At 46.9% G+C, this 18,612-nt stretch overlaps 1 protein-coding gene across 3 annotated transcripts in view; it reads left to right on the top strand.

Moving 5' to 3' along the window:
• The window catches only part of LOC138567624 (syntaxin-binding protein 4-like), an 839,836-nt gene that overhangs the window by 595,422 nt on the left and 225,802 nt on the right, over positions 1 to 18,612 (top strand). For all 3 annotated transcript variants that reach the window (XM_069646045.1, XM_069646044.1, XM_069646046.1), the window contains one exon: positions 10,608 to 10,680. In XM_069646045.1, the coding sequence (XP_069502146.1) occupies positions 10,608 to 10,680 (73 nt within the window). The remainder of the gene's footprint in view (positions 1 to 10,607; positions 10,681 to 18,612) is intronic.

Genomic DNA, 18,612 nt, shown 5'->3' on the forward strand with positions numbered 1-18,612 from the left:
TTGTATTACTTTTGAATGAAGAAGAAAGAAGGGTTATATCAATCAAAACTATTCTCAAAAGTCTGTTTGATTTCAAAACTGCTAGCATTTTTAAGTGCGCAGGGAAACTAAAATATTCAAGTGCTGCATGTGAAATTTGCTTTTGAAAACCAAAACTGTCCAGTTGTTTTAAATCTAAACCTTATCAAGTAGTATTCATGCTCTAGTAATGTGCCATGGTATTATTTAATTTTGACATAAAAAGGGTTTGGGGGCCAAGAGTTTTGAATAGTGTATTTGGCCTGTGCCCCCTGTACCTGAGACAAAAAGGAAAAACTGTGTTTTGTATTGAAGCTTTGTTTTGTGCCACAGAGAAGATGGCGTGTGTAACAATTTAGTGAAACGATATATTGAACCTATAATTTAAATAAATATATATTCTTCTGTACCCCGGCCTAGTACTAAGCTCAATGTTGGAACAGTGGGAGAGATCTACGTTGCTCTATACGAGTCATAGATAAGGCTAGTTGAACAAAAATAATCGATGTGCTGCGGGTCATCTTAATTGGGGAGGGAAGGAACTCCCCATGTTAAGGGTGGTATCCCAATATATTGTTACAGAACCAAGGAAGCAGTGGACCATGAGGTGACCCAAGTTTCCTATAACAAAGGTATGTCAGTTACTGAGGTCACCAGGTAGTTGTTCAACTCTATCCCATGTTTAAGAAGCTGAGTGTCTTTTCAGTAAGGCACAATTAATGGTGTGCGTATATTCTTTAGGTGTATTATTGAAAGCTACTGAAAAACGTTGATGTCTTGATGAACAATTCCCAGCTTTTTCAGTTCACTGAGATTAGGCTACAAAAGTATTTAGTACCCGGCGAGAGTCAAGCAGAATGCAACACACATTCTGATTGGCTCTCGCCGGGTCATTACCCGGCCGAGAACCGGTCAATTCTCAGCCGGGATTCCAGCTTCCTTGTCCACGGCGGGGGGCGTGGCAGCCCCTCAGCCAATGAGGAGGCACGAAGCGGGGCCATCCCCGCTCCGAACCTCCCCATGGCTCAGAGGCTGCCTTTGCCCCCCGCCAGGGACTCGGGTAAGGTTTTTTTTTCCCCTCCCCTTTCCTCCCTCCTCCCTGCCCTCCCCACCCCATTTACCTTCTTGCTCCTTTGTCTCCGCTGGGGGACGATGGCAGCCTCCAGCCATGTGGAGACTCGTAGCAGGGCCATCCTCGCTGTACACCTCCACACGGCTGGAGGCTGCCAAAGTCCCCCGCCGGGGACGCAGGTAGTTTTTTTTTCCTCCTTCCGCCCTCCCAACCCCACTTACCATCTTCTCCTTTTTTTTCGAGAGCGGATGCACTGGAAACACTTCTGTTCCCAGCACGTCTGCTTCTGATGGCCGACATGGAAAGGGAAAACAGACTGCGTTTTCCCTTTCCCGGCGGCCATTTTCTTGGTCTTTTTTTTTTTTCTGTCCCGAAACGCTGCATAACTATGGGCCCTGGGGCATTACCTGAGTCGGTAATGCCCCCGCTGCTCGGGTCATGTTGCCTAAATATAGTGTCAGTTTGGACATTTTCTGGGATTGGCTTTGTGTTGCCAATGGCCTGCTTATGTTGTTTGGATGTGTCAAGAGTGCACATGAGCATGACCCATTCAGTCAATTTATGGATGCTGGGCATTAGTGGGTGTTACAGATAGCTGTCCCGCTGCAGATGATTTCATCTCTGAGCTCTACAAAATAAAACAATGTAATGAAGTTATTTACAAATATTTACAAATACAATTTCTAGTTTGAGGGATTTTTGACAGGAGCCAGGGGTAGCATGGACACACTTCTTTCTTTCCTTTGGGAAATAAAACATCTTAAACATTTCAGAAATACAGAAAGTGTAATAATTCAGCTAATATTCATAAAAACACAAGCACATCACATTGTGATTGTACATCTATACAAAAGTAAAAAATGTTGGCTTTGCCAATGCTTGGTTCCAGTCCACTGCAATGAGCGGTTTCTCCTGTATTTCTGTTTGAGGCTGTTTTATTTCTTCTCACAAGTGTTATATGGCTTAGTAAAATAAACAGCTTCACTTCTGCAGCTATGAGCTTGCCGCAAATAAATGTAACATTACAAGTATATATAATACGGAATGGGATAACAGTGTTTTAATATTTTAGGAATTAAATCATCCTCTCTGCAAGTTGAAATGGCTCTCTCCATCAAAATGACAGCAAAGACAGTCAATAACTAACCGCTTTTAACAACTCACAATGGATGGTGGAAAGAGCAGAATGAATGCCATCTTCCCCGCTCTACACGCTAATAGCTGTAGCACACTTATTACCCCAAAAAGCAAAGAAACATAAGAAAACGAGAACAAAACCAATGGTAGCTCAAATGGGAAAAAAGGAAAACACTAATAGACAAAGGGATAGACAGGTGCCAATGTGGGATATCACTCGGGGCAACAGTGAGCCCTGTATACAATACAATAAAGTAGATGGAGTCCACTTATCCACACCTCGCAAACAAATGCAATTTAAAATTTTAAAATTCATAAATGGAATGGTACAACAGTGTATTTTCCATGATAAAGTCACAAACAATGGATTGTAGGACCGCATATCGTAGGACCACACGTCGTAGGAGTGCGTGTCCTAGGAGCGTGTGTCCTAGGATCATGCGTAGTAACAGTATGTTATTAGTGTATATATGCAAGACGTTAATCAAACACACATACGTGTAGAGTTTTAATATAAAATGTGCCATCATTCTGCTCATGCATTGTATGAAAGCTCAAATTATAGCCACATCTAACTTTGATGCGTGATTTAAATACATACAAGGTTGTGCACATTAATTACATCCTCTGAAAACTAACATCAAAGTCAGAGATGTAATGGTGTAATGTCTGAACCATGAAACTCATTCGCCTCTTTTTACAGTTCATATTAAAAATGTGAATTCATTACATCTCCATGAGCTGTAATGCAGTAATATATGAACTGTGAAACTCACATGCCTTGTAGGTGCCCATGTCATATGTGTGTGCGTCGTAGGTGTGCATGTCTTTGGTGCGCATGTCCTAGGTTTGCGAGTTATAGGAGCATGTGTCGCAGGAGTCTATGCCTTAGAAGCACGTGTCATAAGAGCATGTGCTGTGTCATAGGGGCACGTGTTATAGGTGTATGTGTCATAGGAGCATGTGTCATAAGAGTGTGTGTTATAGAAGTTTGTGTTATAGAAGTGTGTGTGTCGTAGGAGCGCATGTCATAGGAGCACATTAATTATATCGACTGAAAACTGACATCAAAGTTGGCCTTGACATTTATGTGAGTTTTTAGGCTATGTAACGGTGTAATATTTGAACTGTGAAACTCACGCGCCTCTTAGTACAGTTCATATCACAGATGCAGATACATTCTCAATATCTCCAAATTGCCGAAGTCGCTTTTCAAAATTATTCTCTTTATGAAATTTAGGTGCAATGGGGAAAATCAAATCAGCCAATTTTAAGATATGCAGGCAGAAAAAACGATTGTTTCCCTTTGGGAAACCCCATGTTAACAGCTGTTTATAACGCGATCAAATTGACATTTTAGTCAAATTTGAAGCCATCCATGAAAAATTCTGAAATGTTTTATGCAGAGGCAGCTACCTTGACATAACTATTGTAAGCAGATTTTTGTATTTAAACTAAAGGGTAACTTGACATCTCTCCTGCGGAAAACACTACCATTTGTTAAACATTCAGTACTATCGTAAATGTCTCTTTCTCAACTAATGGCTGTGAATTGCCACATACAGCTCACAAGAAAGAACTCTGAAAAGTGGGGTGCGCCGTTCATTCTGCTCCATACTGGCTCAGGCTGCAGCTTTGTGACGTTCCAGCTACCTCCAATGAGGCATTCCAGTTGAATGTCAATGTAATTATCTTATTCCAAGTGAATAGTGGCGTCCAAATAGACCGCCATAAGAACATTATGCACAGGTATACATGAGTCAAGTAATTTCTTGGTAGCATTTTTGCATACGGAAAATACATGTGATTTTTTTAAATAAAAGATGTAGGGGTGTAAATGCACATGCACGAACAATAAGTTTGCTGCGTAAAAAGGTGACTATGTTTGCACACCCTGACATGCAGAGAAAGGGAAGCTTATTCAGGCTGTGTCGAGGGAGCTGGTCCATTGATTTTCTTGGAAAGTGCGGTTCAGGAAACCGCAGTGCGGTGAGCATGCGTAATGTTTACCTCTGATGTTATCTCACACTGTGGATTTGAAAACGTTAAACACATGAGCACGTTCGACCACACAGCCTCCTGGGGTGTCAGGAGGAAGATAACATTACACAAGGCTCTGCAAAAGCCTCGCTCTCTCCTGGGAGGCCTCGAGAGCAAAGGGGTGCAGCCTGCAGGAAGCAAACCAATGTTATCAGGAAGAAGATCCAGGGGGTGTGAGAGGCAGAGACAGTGAGGATGTAGGTGAGAGGGAAGAGCAGCACATGTGGGGGTACAAAGGTTCTAGCAACGCAGCTCTTACCCCCCACATCTGTCTTCTTGTACACGGCTTTGTTGATAAATAGGGTGCCAGCACCCTTCCGCTGTGCCTCTACCTGCTGCCTTTTGCCCCACGCGTTCCTGAGTGTGTTTGTCTCAGTCAGGGTCCAGGACACAGCGAGGCAGATGGCTGCCGTGTTGAAGGCGGGAGAGAGTAGAGACACAAGGCCTGGTTTCCTTGGATGACCCTTCCAGTGATGGCCAGTGTCTGGGGTGAAGGCTGATGACAGGTGTCCATTGATCTGGCCCAGGTAGGATGTGGACAGTGCCTCGCATACTGAAATCTTAAGGCCTGCAGTGCTAGCTCTCATTGTAGGCCCAACTCACAGGGCACTGCTATCTTTACTCTGCAGAGACGAGGTAAACTAAGTACAAGATTACCTCGGCAAGAAACCGAGGCAAGAAATTCACCAAGAGATGAAAAATGTGATCACTCCTATCAAGATCAATTCTGACTAGCAGAGTGTTAAAACAATGCTGCCCTCTGGCTCCAGTACTATTTGACCTGTTTGTAGTGCATCTGGTGGACACCCTGGAGAAATCTAGAACATTCCCCCCACTGTTTAACAGGAGATCAATATGGCACCTATTGTATACTGATGATCGGGTCCTCATTGACCTGACACCAATAGGTCTTCAGCGACAATTAGAGGCTCTACAGCAATACATTGATATACAAAATAATCTGAGGGTTAATGTACCAAAAACTACAATTCTTATTCTTGAACCAGCAGAGGGTGGGAGGTGTGAGGAAGTGGTTTCTAAAGAAAGAAAACACAGCTAATGTGAAATCATTCACCTACCTGGGGATGTTGCTAAACACTAGTGTAAATGATGGCCATAGGATAGCTCAATTAAGGATCAAAACAAACATTTGGCTGCACATCTTACTTAAAAGGTTTGTATGCATTTCTTTCATACTGGCAATAACCTTTTACAAGATGAAAGTGGTGGACATACTCACTTATGGGGCAGAAGTGTTCTTTTGAACTGCTCATTCACTATGGGTTATATTAGAAGGCATGTTTTGGAGAAAAAAAACGTTCTGCCTTCCGAGCGAGACTCCTATGCAGGTGGTAAGGTATGAGTTGGGACTTACATCCTTATATGCAATGGTGGTATGGAAGTGCCTCGCATTATATCGAAAACGCATAAGTGAAACACCTGTAAGAAGTTTTGCACTATTGAAGGATGTTTTAAAGAACACAGTGAACCGATTCTAGTGGAGAGGAGATTGGCATGTTCTGCAGTCCTATCTGATTTAAATACCTCAGAAGACATGCTAATCTCCAACCCAGGGGTGCTAAGAACTAAACTCTGGAGAAAGGACTGGCTGGATACAATCGATCAATGGTCTCAATATCAGCTATATAAAAATGTTAATGTGGAATGCCGGTCTTATAATACCCTGCCAAGATATTTAAGGTCAAAATGTCTAAGGTTTCGAATGAATTGGTACCCAACCAAGGAGACATTGATTGTGAGGAAACAATGAAAGGGAACAGATTTTAATTACAGGTTTAGTATGGAGGGTGTTGCGGAGAAACCATGCCATCTATAACTACCATGCCCTGGGCTGTCAGAAAAAAGGACATTGTATTTGGGAAAGACTTTTGAAAGATCCAAGACATCAACTGCCAATGACTGGTGGTCAATGATAGTCTTTGGAGAAAGCATGACAACAATCATAGCACTGTTCAGTTACTTGGAGGACATCTTTTCCAAAGTAGAGGTAATTTAACCTGGGCAGTGATGATGGATGGTAATAGTGTGTTTTGATATTGAATTCTTTAAACAACGACATGGAGTATTACTGATGATGAACTTTTTAAATGTTTAAATGTTTTTGATATTGAATTTTTCTAAATGATTTTAAGAATTGTAATTGTGGTTTAAGTTATACGGTGTAATAGTTGAAAGGTTTATCACTAAGCCAAACACCATAATACAATTAAAAAAAATAATACTAGCAAGGACCAAACCCAGGTTAGGAGGCACCTTGGAAGGAAAATGCAGACAGCAACAGCTATGCCTTTCAGGGCTGGGGGCACCAGGGCGAACATGCAAAGAGGGATTGAAGGTGCCCAGGGAGGTGCCTTTTTCCTTAGCCCTCAGCCGGCTGCCCTGGGGCAAAGGTTCAAATAAGGTGTTCCAGGTCTTTTGACCTGGAATACCAATCAGAGTCGGCGAGGGTGCGCATTGGGAGGGGGGAGAGTGGCTGGGTCATGTGGATGCGCTGCGGCACTTGGAGCACTGAAAAAAACAAATGTGCTAAAGATGCAGCTAATACGTGTCTCAGGCTGCTAGGCCCTGAGATGTGTCCTCGTGGCTGCGGGACTTTAGCCGAAACTAAAAATAACTGAATGTCTCGGTCAAAGCACCGCCAATATCAGCAATAACCAGTCTTCAAACGAGAGTCCTAGCAAGTACATAAAGGAGATGAAATGATGATTTTGCTGCTTATGCCATTTCAGCTTTTTTTCCACGTCACGTGAGTTAGGGTTGACGAGTATTGTCGCTGCAGTGTGCTGGATAGATTGGAGCCTCTATCCAGATAATTAAAGGTACAGGGAATACCTATTTTTATGGAGTGGGTTGCTGAAATGTAAAGAGGTGTGAAAGTAACAGCCGTTTCAGTGTCCCTGACAGTTGTTTGTTTGTTTGTTTATTTATTTGATACTGCGCACCAAACCCTCAGGTAGCTGGGCGCAAGAGACAAGTAGACTTAGAGCTTGGTTACATAAATACAAAAGACAAGTAAACTTAGAGCTTAGTTACATAGATACAGGAAATATCCAGAATTACTGTCACGTTGGGTTACATAGTGACTGGCGCCTCTAGGTAAAAGCGTGAATAGAGTCATGTGATGCAGAGGTAATAAGTACATAGAGAAGGGTAGGTAGTGGCCGAGAAAACAGTAGCAGGTGTGGTCATAATACAGGTTGGGTTACTTAGGAGTCATTTGTTCGTATCCAGGTGAGGATTTTCCTTCTAAATCCAGAGTAGGGTTGATCCATTCTCAGGTCAAGGGGGAGTGCATTCCAAGATTGAGCAGCTATGACTGGGAATCTAGATCCGCCAGCTGTAGTGCGTTGAAATCTGGGAATCTTGAGAGTGCAGGCATTAGCGGATCTCATAGGGCGGGAGGTGCATCTCTTGTTTATTCTTTCTGCAAGGTAGGGTGGCGCTATGTTGTTCAGACATTTGGATGTTAGAGAGAGTGTTTTGAGGGTGAGTCTATTGTTAATCTTGAGCCAGTGGACATCTCTTCTGAAAAAGGAGATGTGTTCTCTGGGAGGGATATTCAAGGCAGCTCTAAGGGCATTATTTTGGAGTCTTTGTAATTTGTTAGAGATGTATTTATTAGCTCCCACGTATAATGCATTACAATAGTCCAGTTTGGATATTATAAGTGCATTGGCCAGGGTGATGCAACTAGTTTCTGAAAGATAAGGTCTACAGGCCCGGATCAATTTGCATGTGTAGGCTGTAGAGAATGCAAGTGAGTTGACTTGCTTCTTAAGGGTAAGTGCGGAGTCGAGGCAGAATCCCAAAGTTTTGACTGCGGGCATCACCTTGATGACGTTGTTGTCAATATTAAATGAGGCATAACTGGGGTTAAGTTTTTTAAGGGCCATCTCTGAGCCTAGGATCAGAAGCTCTGTTTTGTCGCTGTTCAGGCAAAGGCTGTGGGATGCCATCCATGCCTGAACGATGAGGTATATCCTGCTTACTAAAGCTGAGTCATCCAGGAAGTTGCCCGAAAGGGGAATGAGGATCCGGGTGTCATCCGCGTAATTAGTGTAAATGACACCTAGTCTATCCAACTTGTCAAACAGAGGTTTAGTAAAGATGTTATACATGGTGGGAGAGACACATGATCCCTGTGGTACGCCGCAGGAGATTTGTATGGGATCAGCCGAAGATGAGGGGGAGAAGACTCTCATTGTACGGTTAGCTAGGAAGGATCGAACCCAGGTTATAGCATCACTTGAGAAGTGAGCAGCTGATTTGAGGTGGTTGCATAACACTGCATGATTCACCAAGTCGAAGGCTGCAGACAAATCAAGGAGGAGTAGCATAGCTGATTTCCCATTGTCCTTCAATTCGTCAATTTGGGTCTTGTGGTCTATTTAAGCTGTTTCTATGGCATGGAGGGGACGGAAGCCAGATTTGCGTGATCCTAGTAGGTGGTTAGCTTCCAAGTAGTCCTGTATTTGAAGATATGCCACTCTATCAATAGTTTTAAGTAAGAAGGGGACTGTGGTGATGGGTCTATAGTTGGTTGGAATGGCGGGATCTAATGTTTGTTTTTTTGGCAATGGGAGCACCCAAGATTCTTTGAGATTATTGGGCACTGAGTTGGACTTGAAGGAGGCATTAATAAGCTTCAAGATGAAAGGGGCTAGGCCTCTAGCTGCATCCTTTATAATTTGGGATGGGCAATGGTCTCCTATGCAATTAGAGGGTTTAAGAGAGTGAATGACTTTTTCTGTCTCAGAGATAGAAATGTTCTTAAAACTAAACGGTGGGGTGGTACTGTCTGCATTGGTGGGTGTGTGGAAAGGCAGTGACTCCCAGATGCAGAAAGGAGGGAGGGGTGGGCACCACTAATTGGTTGAACGGTAGTAAAAGATTACACAGACTGACTCCCAGGTGACCACTCTCTAGCCCACATATTTAAACCACCTGTTGTTCACATTCCTGTACCTGATTAGATGGAGAAACAGAGTGTTCTAGAGATAATACCTGAACTACCAATGTCAGACTTAGCCCGGTCCCTAATGAAAAAGTGGCCGACAATTGCACATCACAATTCCTTACTTCACTGTTTGAGTGCTACCAAAGTGGCAATCTTTGGTAAAATCTGTTGCAAGTAATGGATTTTTTAATTTTTTTATTTTAACTGCCAAGAACACAAAGGTTAGGTGAAACATAAATTATACAATGAAAACATTAACAATGGTACAGTACTAGCAATTACAGAGCAATACACACCCCAATCAAATTACCAAAAGTAGAAAAATGGTATGATGTATGAAAAAAAAATAAACAAAATAAAATACACATCATGTAACATGAAAACACGCAGATAGTATACAGCAAGACCCCACTGCTTCCCCAGTAGGGTAAAAAATGAACAGTGAACATGAAACTATTACAAAGCACCTATCTTGTGCTTGAAGATGCCCCTCTCATATGTGGACAAAATCAACAATACCTCCACCCATTCATCAATACAGAATGAATTGGAGGATTTCCATGCACGCAGGATCATCCTCTTCGCAAGCATGCAACTTTGTAGCAGCCAAGGTTTCTTTGCAAAGACAAATCAACCAACATGGCTACGTTGCCAAGAAGGGTTGCCCTTCTAGGAATGGTACATCCCAACACCAGACCCATTCTCTCACAGACCTCTTCCCAAAAGTCTCTAGTTTTTCTGCAAAACTAGAGGAGGTGGCTCATCGTACCACTTTCCTACTTACATTGTCAAGAATGATCACTCTCCAGAAGGCCTCTCTTATACGTTCTTTCTGGAGTCCAATATGTCCTGAAGAGTGGTTTTGTCTGAGAGGCACTCAGACCCCAGTCCATACTTGTCAGTAACATATGTCAAAACTACCAACTTCACAGTACATTAACTCATCAAACTGGCCTATTTGGCCAAAACATTGGCTATTTTGACACAGAAATCAGACCCATGCTCGCATGTGGAGCCGCCCTTTGGGCATTGCCATTGCCCTACAGAGCAGCCCAAGCCTGCAAACGGCAGACAATGATCCGATGATTGACACTGCAATCTCTGTATATTTTAGGCATTGGATATGCTGAATGGTCTGAAAAATTGGGTTGGGAGTGTTGGGCAGTCATTGATAGCACTGGGCACAGGTTGGTTCTGCTTGCAATACCCCTGGGTCTGGCCACAGCCCATGGGGTGCCTGATCCATGCACAGAAATATATTGTAGACTTCCTTTAACAATTCTCGAGAGGTTGCAGAATTTCCACAGGAACCTGAAGGCTTTCTTGGTAAATCACTGCTGTGTTTTTCTTTTTCTCTTTCAGTGCAGGCAGGATAATCACTTTCCTGTCTCTTCCCCATCTCCAGACATCTGCCCTCCAGAGCTGACGGTCTCAGGTAAGGAGAAGGAGTGGTTGGGGATAGTGCATATATGTCATGTGTGACATGACGGCCTGGCATTAAGCAGTGTATATAGAGTCCAGTGAAGACATTTTACTGTCTGTAAAGTTTCCAGGGTTTTACTATTTTTTCAAGGCGGTGCTTTCGCAATAGGTTTGTAACCCCTGTCTCTTCTTCACAAATTGTTTGGCGCCCTCCTGCAGCTGTAGTATAGGAGGGGGTGCTGGCAGGATGCAGCTACTTGAGGATGTTTTATTCCCCTCACCCATTTCACAGCTGAAACGAATTCTCCGCTTCCATTTACCTATTCATTTATTTCTTTAATATTGTTTTGCAGAGTGCTTCCACCTATCTCGTATTAGGGCTCCGAGGGGTGTAAAAAAACGGTGGTTACCAGTGAAACTATTAATTTCGTATCCTGGTTGTCAAGCCATAATGTCACACGAACACAACACATACCCCCATTTGTTAAGTGTGAGCGCATTTTATGTACTTGTATCCTTTTCCTCTCAAGTTTTATCATGGTTGTTATGCTACATGCTGCAGAGAAATGTGCATACATCTTACCAATTAGCACGGTTTATTGAAAGCCACATGAAGGTCCATTATAAGTATCTCTCTGGGGAGAATCCTTTCTAGGGCATTGGCCCGTTGACGAGTATTTAGCCTCATGTCTTTCAGGAGATCCACACAGAAAATAGTGCAAAACATAGATGTGGATGTCAAGATCCCCTGTCTAGGAATTCTGCTATTGTGTGAACCATGTAACTTTCAGTGATATGATATGACATGAAATGGCCTATACACATGTGTTTCAAGGCGCGACAAGGCAAGGGAGGGGAAAACAGTGGAAGACAGACAATGATCCTACTAGGCCAGGTATCATTCAGATCGCGCAAGTGCAAGGGAAGGGAAAAATGGAAGAGTGCCAGGGGGAAGGGAAAGGGGAAAGTGCAGTACATGGGATAGAAGAATAAATACACTAAATAAGACGGCCTGATGGTGGCAAGTGCAAGGTAAGAGCAGACATAAGTGCTGGGAGGGGGACTGTAGGGATACAGAACCAATCCCTAAGTGCAGGGGGTTGCAGGGAGGCAGGGCAGGTGTGCAAAAGGTGGGACCTGGCCCCAAGATCAGAAGGGGTGGCCAGGTAAGCACCGCAGAATCGGCAGGGAATTTCAGCATGGGAGAGAGTCAGAGAAAGGAGAAGCAAAGAGGAAGGTTTTGAGGTGTTTCAGGAACCGGAGATGGTTCTCCTCAAGTTTCAGGGAGGCAGGGAGGCTGTTCCAGAGGGAGGCCCCTGCCAAAGAGAGAGATCGACCACCAACTCGTTGCTTGGAGAAACGGCTAACCCTGAGGGAGGTGGAGGCAGATGAGCGAAGAGCCCGAGAAGGAAGATATTTAGGAAGAGAGAGTTGAAGGTAATGCGGCCCCAGGCCCCAGAAGGCCTTGTGGATAATGCAGAGGTTTTTGAACTTAATCCTTGCAGCCACTGGGAGCCAGTGCAGCGATTTCAGTCCTGGAGGGATACGATCCCTGGGCTTGAGGCCAAGGACAAGTCTCGCAGTCCTGTTTTGGATACGTTGCAGAGCTTGTGGGCTCTCCAGGCCAGACCCACTGCCTCCCGGGGAATAACATCACCTCTAGGTCATCTCTTTAGAGTTCTGCCATTTTTCCTTCTGGTCTTCAGTAACCTCAGGGAACCTTACTTCTTCTAAGGCTCTGAGATCGCTAGCAGACTCCATTCCCTATATTGGAAAGCTTTCACCTAATTCCTCACAGACGTGTAGTTTTGGTTCCCGGGCAGGGACCTTCAAGTAGGCACCCACATCTTGGGTTCTGCGTGCTCCACTATTATCTGCAGAGATATCAGTTCTATGTGCTATTACCACATTTTGAAGCTCGAACACAAAAAAGACCGATTTATTTTGGTTGTTTTGGTGTCACTGTAAAAATGCTGTAGTATCACGTTGGGCCCCGACGCTTGTTTTGCCCTCACTTTTTAAGGTATTCGGGGGGTATCACCACCCAAGCCTCCTCTTCACTCCCCCTACCCACTCCTGCCCCGCACCACACTTTCCTGTCACAAACTCACACCACTCATTACATTTAAACTCGTGCCTCCGCCCCCTCTCCTGCCCATTCCCACTACATACATTTACACACCTCTTACTCACATACATGTCCACACAAGCACACACCCAAACACTTACCTTACTTCCACAACGTCCCTCGCCTGACCGTGCCTGTCAGTCTCTGCACGCACTCGTGTGCGTCTCAGGGAGAAGCTGTCATTCCCAAAATATTCACGCATCAAGAGGAAAACAGGGGTGACGGAGCAAGGTAAGTGCGGTTGGGGAGATAGAGGGAGTGAGTGGAGATGGAGTTTGAGGTGGGTGAGAGGGGGTTTAGGATCGATTTAGAAAGACTGAATTATCGATTTTATTCAGTCTTTCTAAATCGATCTTTTTTTGACTGAGCCTGAAAAAAACTATTTCTTCACTTAAGAACAAGACCTCACCTCCCTTCATTTGGTATGAACTCTCTGCTCTCCATCATTTCTCTCAGAGAGGGTGTTGCAATTTGTACAGGTCTCCTCTCCATTACATATCCCAGGACAAAAGGCCTTCAAGTAGGATCTGTGACTTTCCCTGCCACCTAGCGGAGCATAGCCCACACCTCACTCCCACACATCCTAATTAAGCATGGCTCGTTGCAAACAGAAAGCACCTGTATTTCAATATTATTTCTGGTCCTTTGTTTCTAACACAGTCAGGTGCACTTCTTTCGTAGCCCAGTAATAGGTGCCATGCTATATGGGCAACATGCTCGCTGTTCAGAGATAGTATTTTAGCTGCACTAATGCAGTAAGAGGCCTTTGAGGAGGGCATTGCCCGATACAGGTGAAATAGGACTAATGCTTGAACGGTGGATCTAAAGGTGTCCCGGAGGGAGGAAGGTCTTGATTTTCCACAAGATGGACAGCTGATACCTAGTTCTATAAAGATAATGGTATCTACTGGGTTGAATTTTACAATTCATATGGGATACCTCCTAAATGCTCAATTTGCTTTAATGGTTAGTGCTGAACAAACTGGTGGGTTAGTGAAAACGTGATTCTGTTTGGGGGTGAATCATAATGATATGTGAACTAGGTTCAGTGAATCCGTCCCCATTAGTTGCTGCATTAGGTAATAACCCTTATTAATGTGCGGATTGACTCAGCCTCTGTGTTACCGTTATTGTTCCTCGTGTTAGGGACAGTGAGAAGCTTACCTTTTCCAGTATTCTAACCTTACTGCAAAGTAATGTGTCAACCTACTATATAGGTTGGATATCGTAGCGATAGTATCCTGCAATGTTACATAAACATAGTGTAAGCATCTTTACTCTCCTTGAGAATAGAACAATCGTGATAAATGAAAGCATGATATTGCTATCTGTCGTAGCTTCTTACCTTGTAAACACACTGGCTGATTTGTGCCGTGCAGTAAATTAATGGTTACTTTAACTTTCTTTTTCGGTTGGCGAAATGCGAGTAAGAGCTGAGCGTAGCGTCTTAAGTAGGATACCTGCAGAGCACTTGCACGTTCTCATGTATACATTGCTGTGTACGTAGTACACATAATGCGCATGCGCGGCCTACGAGCCGGCGCATGCGCGGTTACGAATAAAGGCGGCGCCCGGCGGCAGTTGGAGCCGGAGCGCCGGAGCAAGCAGACGTCCCCGTTGTCTGTTCCTGCGCGGCGCTGCAGCGCGCAGGGCCTATACACAGGAGGGGCCCACACTACACCACGGGCCCCCCCCCCACCACCACACTGGCGACGAGGAGGAGCCACGGCCCACTCCCATGCCCGGCAGCAACGGAGTGATTAAGTCCGTCGCGTCACGGACCGACGGAGCACCGGCAGCCATTTTCTCTACCCGCCCCCCGTCACACGTGGCGACCGTGGTTGCGGCCCAGCAGGGTGCTCGTGCGCCACTCGCCGACGGCGTCGGGTGGAAAAGAAAAAAAAAAAAAGGCAATTTTTGGAACGCCCACAGTCTTGCTGGCGCAAGGCTGTGGCACCTAAGAAGAAAGAAGAGGATTTCGCTCCCACCACTACCGCAAGGCCGGAACCGCCACCAGTGAGTACCAGGTACTAAAATGGGTGACGGTGCTGACGAGGAGGGTGCCGCAGCCCCGATCCCCCGCAGAGCTCGCAGCTCCCTAGCCCCCATGCCAGAATTTGATGCCACTGGACCCCCTTCCAAGCTAGGCCCGAAGTGGCTGCTGTGGGTCAAAAGACTAGACATGTTCTTCAGGGCAGCAGGGGTTGACGATGATGACGAAAAGATTGCGACCATGATCTACTCGGCAGGCGCAGAAGTCCACAAGATCTACGACTCCCTCACCATCCCCGTGGTCACATACGACGCGGTCAAGCAAGCACTCAAAGACCACTTCTTACCCATGGCCAACGTGGACTTTGACAGGTTTGTCATGGGCGCTGAGAAACAATTGGACGATGAACCCCTAGACAAATTCTGCGCCCGCCTGAGACACCTGGCGACCTCTTGCAGATGGGCCGACGAAGAGGAAATGGTCCGCAACCAACTACTGCAGGGGTGCAGCTCCGGTAAACTTCGGAGACAAGTGTTGAGGGAGCCCGGCCTAACCCTCCAACAGATTCTAGACCTGGGCAGAGCACATGAGCTAGCAGAGGCCAGAGGCGCGAAAATGGACGCTGCCTCGCGACCAGGACACAACGAAGACGCGTTTGCAGTTGGACGGTCGGCTGCGAGTAGGTCGAGATGGGCGCCGAGAAGACCCGACACCGCGTCCACTCCAAGCAACGCCCCATCGTGCTCGAACTGTGGGTATGACCTCCCCCACAGCGGTGACTGCCCGGCGAAGTCAAGAACATGCGCCCGATGCGGCATACCGGGTCACTTTGCCAGAACGTGCCGTGCGGCTGTCCCTGTTACAACGGCGAGAGGACCAGAGAGAGTGGGGCGAGGCAGTACTCGCAGAGTGAGAGGCATCTCCTCAATTGATCAAGGCCTGCAAGACCTAGACCTCGCAGAAGAGGAGGAGGAGGAGGAGGAAGAAGTCTTCTTCATCTCCAGCATCGCGAAAAGTTCCAGCACGAAACGCCAACCCAAATGCACCGTCAACATCAAGGGCATTCCCACCCCCATCCTTATTGACACCGGAGCTTCAATCTGCGTGCTAGCCACCAAACACTACGTAGCCCTGCCAGGCCCACCAGAACTGTCGACATCAACGGCGAGGATATATGCATTCGGTGGAGACACCCCCCTACCCATCCTGGGTGCATTTGTCGCCCCTGTGTCTCATGGACAGAACTCCATCAAGGCAAGATTCTTCGTCACCGACGTCAGCCCCCATTCCCTGCTGAGCTGTGCTGCGTCAGAAGCGCTTGACATTGTCCATTTCACATTTGGGGTATACCACGCAGATCTAAAAAGCATGCTACACAAGTTCGAGAGTCTCTTCAAGGGTATCGGCAAACTGAACGCAGAGCCCATTCGCTTGCACATCGACAAGTCCGTAAGGCCGACAGCCCTCAAACACTGCCGAATTCCATTCCACCTGAGGGCACAAGTGGAGGTAGAACTGCAACAGCTAATGGACCGAGACATCATCGAACGGGTAGAAGGGCCCACCCCGTGGGTTTCACCCATCGTAGTAGCCCCGAAGCCGAAACAACCAGGGGCCGTGCGCATCTGCGTAGACATGAGGCTTCCAAATGCCGCCATCAAAAGAGAGCGCCACCTCACGCCCACCCTGGATGATATCGTCGGTGAACTCCAAGGCGCCAAGGTCTTCTCCAAATTGGACCTCAGATCCGGCTACCATCAACTGGAACTACACCCCGAGTCGAGGTACATTACTACGTTCACGACACACGAAGGATTGTACCAATATAAGAGACTTAACTTCGGGATCTCATCCGCGGCTGAGGTCTTCCAGAACGCCATAAGAGGAGCGTTGTCCGGCCTGAGGGGTGTCATTAACATGTCCGACGACATTTTGGTCTTCGCCAAGTCAGAGAGCGAACACCTTAAAAGGCTAGAACGCACGTTTGAGAGACTCCAGGCGGTAGGTCTAACACTGCACCAAGAAAAGTGCGAATTCCTTAAAGATCGGCTGGAATTCTTCGGGTTCACCTTTCATGCGAATGGCATTTCGCCTGATCCTGGCAAAGTAAAAGACATAAGAGATGCACCTCCACCCACATCCCCAGCAGAAGTTCGGAGCTTCTTGGGGATGGTCAATTACTGCGGCCGATTCATCAAAGACCTAGCCTCCCTATCAGAACCTCTGAGAGCTCTCACCAGGAATGACGTACCGTGGCAATGGACAGCGACGGAACAAAGATCATTCAATGCCATCAAAGAGGCCCTGTCGGAGCAGGAGACGATGGCCTACTTCCACCCCAGCCGAGAGTCAGAGATCGTGGTTGACGCCAGCCCTGTAGGACTAGGGGCAGTCCTCATGCAGGCCGATGAACTGGGAGCAATGAGACCCATAGCATACGCTAGCAAGGCCCTCACCGACACGGAAAGGCGCTACTCACAGATCGAGAGAGAGGCCCTTGCCATCCTATGGGGTTGCAAACACTTCAGGATATATATCCTCGGCAAACCTGTCGTCGTGGTCACTGACCATAAACCCCTGATTCCCATCCTGTCCGGCACTTCTTCCAAGCCGCCTCCCCGTATCGAAAGATGGATGCTATCGCTCATCGAATACAGCGTCAGGTTGGTGTACCGCCTAGGCACCCACAACCCCGCGGACTACCTGTCCCGCCACCCAGGCACGAGGGACGCCCAGAATCCCGTGGAGCTGTCTGACGCTGGGGACGCTGTGCATCTCGTCGTTGAATCAGCCCTGCCAGTAGCCCTGTCGAGGGAGGACATTGCAGATGACTCGAACTCTGACGAGGCATTCTTGCGAGTGAAAAGAGCGGTAGCCACAGGGGAATGGCGGGACGTCCTCCTGAACAACGCCAGAAGAAACCCAGAGGCGCAGAGAGACCTACAATTGCTGTGGAGGGCTCGACACGAGCTCTCGGTGTCCACGGACGGCCTACTACTGCGGGGAGACCAGATCGTGATCCCCAGGTCCCTGGTCACGAGAGTTCTCCAGCTAGCCCACACTGGACATCAAGGCATGGCTAAAATGAAAGCGCGCCTAAGGCTGAAAGTCTGGTTCCCCGACCTGGAACACCGGGTGACCAAGTTCGTAAAGGCCTGCATCCCCTGCCAAGCCGCGAGTCCGGCAGAAAAGAGCCCGCCCATTCAAGCCATGCCACGGAGCGACGTGCCGTGGGGTACCGTCCACGCCGACTTCGGCTCGACTGGCAGAGGCCTACACTTCGTAGTAGTGACGGACCAGTGGTCAAGATATCCAGAGGTGGAACTCGTAGAATCCACCGCCAGCGATCACACCATCCTGGCCATGGACAAAATTTTCGCCACCCACGGTTTCCCGCTCGAGATCTGCTCGGACAATGGCGCCCCGTTCCAAGGGCAGCGTTTTGCCAGATACTGCGCAGAACGAGGCATCAAGCACCGTAAAGTGACCCCACTGTGGCCGAGAGCCAACGGGGAGGTTGAGCGGTTCATGCGGACACTTAATAAAATCTTTCGCATCTCCGTCAATGGTGGGGAAGACCTGCGCCATAACCTGATCGAATTCCTTCGTGAGTACCGGTCCACCCCACATCAGTCCACCGGAATCGCGCCCGCCGAGGCACTGTTCAAGCGAATACCCAGAGGGTTGATACCGGAAGCGGGAGAACGACGCCCAGGGGTGATTGATGACGCACAAGTGGCAGCGGACAGGGCCGCGAGAAACGAGAAGGAGACAATGAGGCGGAGGCTGCCGGAAAAAGAGATAGCGGTAGGAGACACCGTCCT

This window comes from Ambystoma mexicanum, chromosome 2p (assembly GCF_040938575.1).
Source record: "Ambystoma mexicanum isolate Mex_15411 chromosome 2p, UKY_AmexF1_1, whole genome shotgun sequence".
NCBI lineage: Eukaryota > Metazoa > Chordata > Amphibia > Caudata > Ambystomatidae > Ambystoma > Ambystoma mexicanum.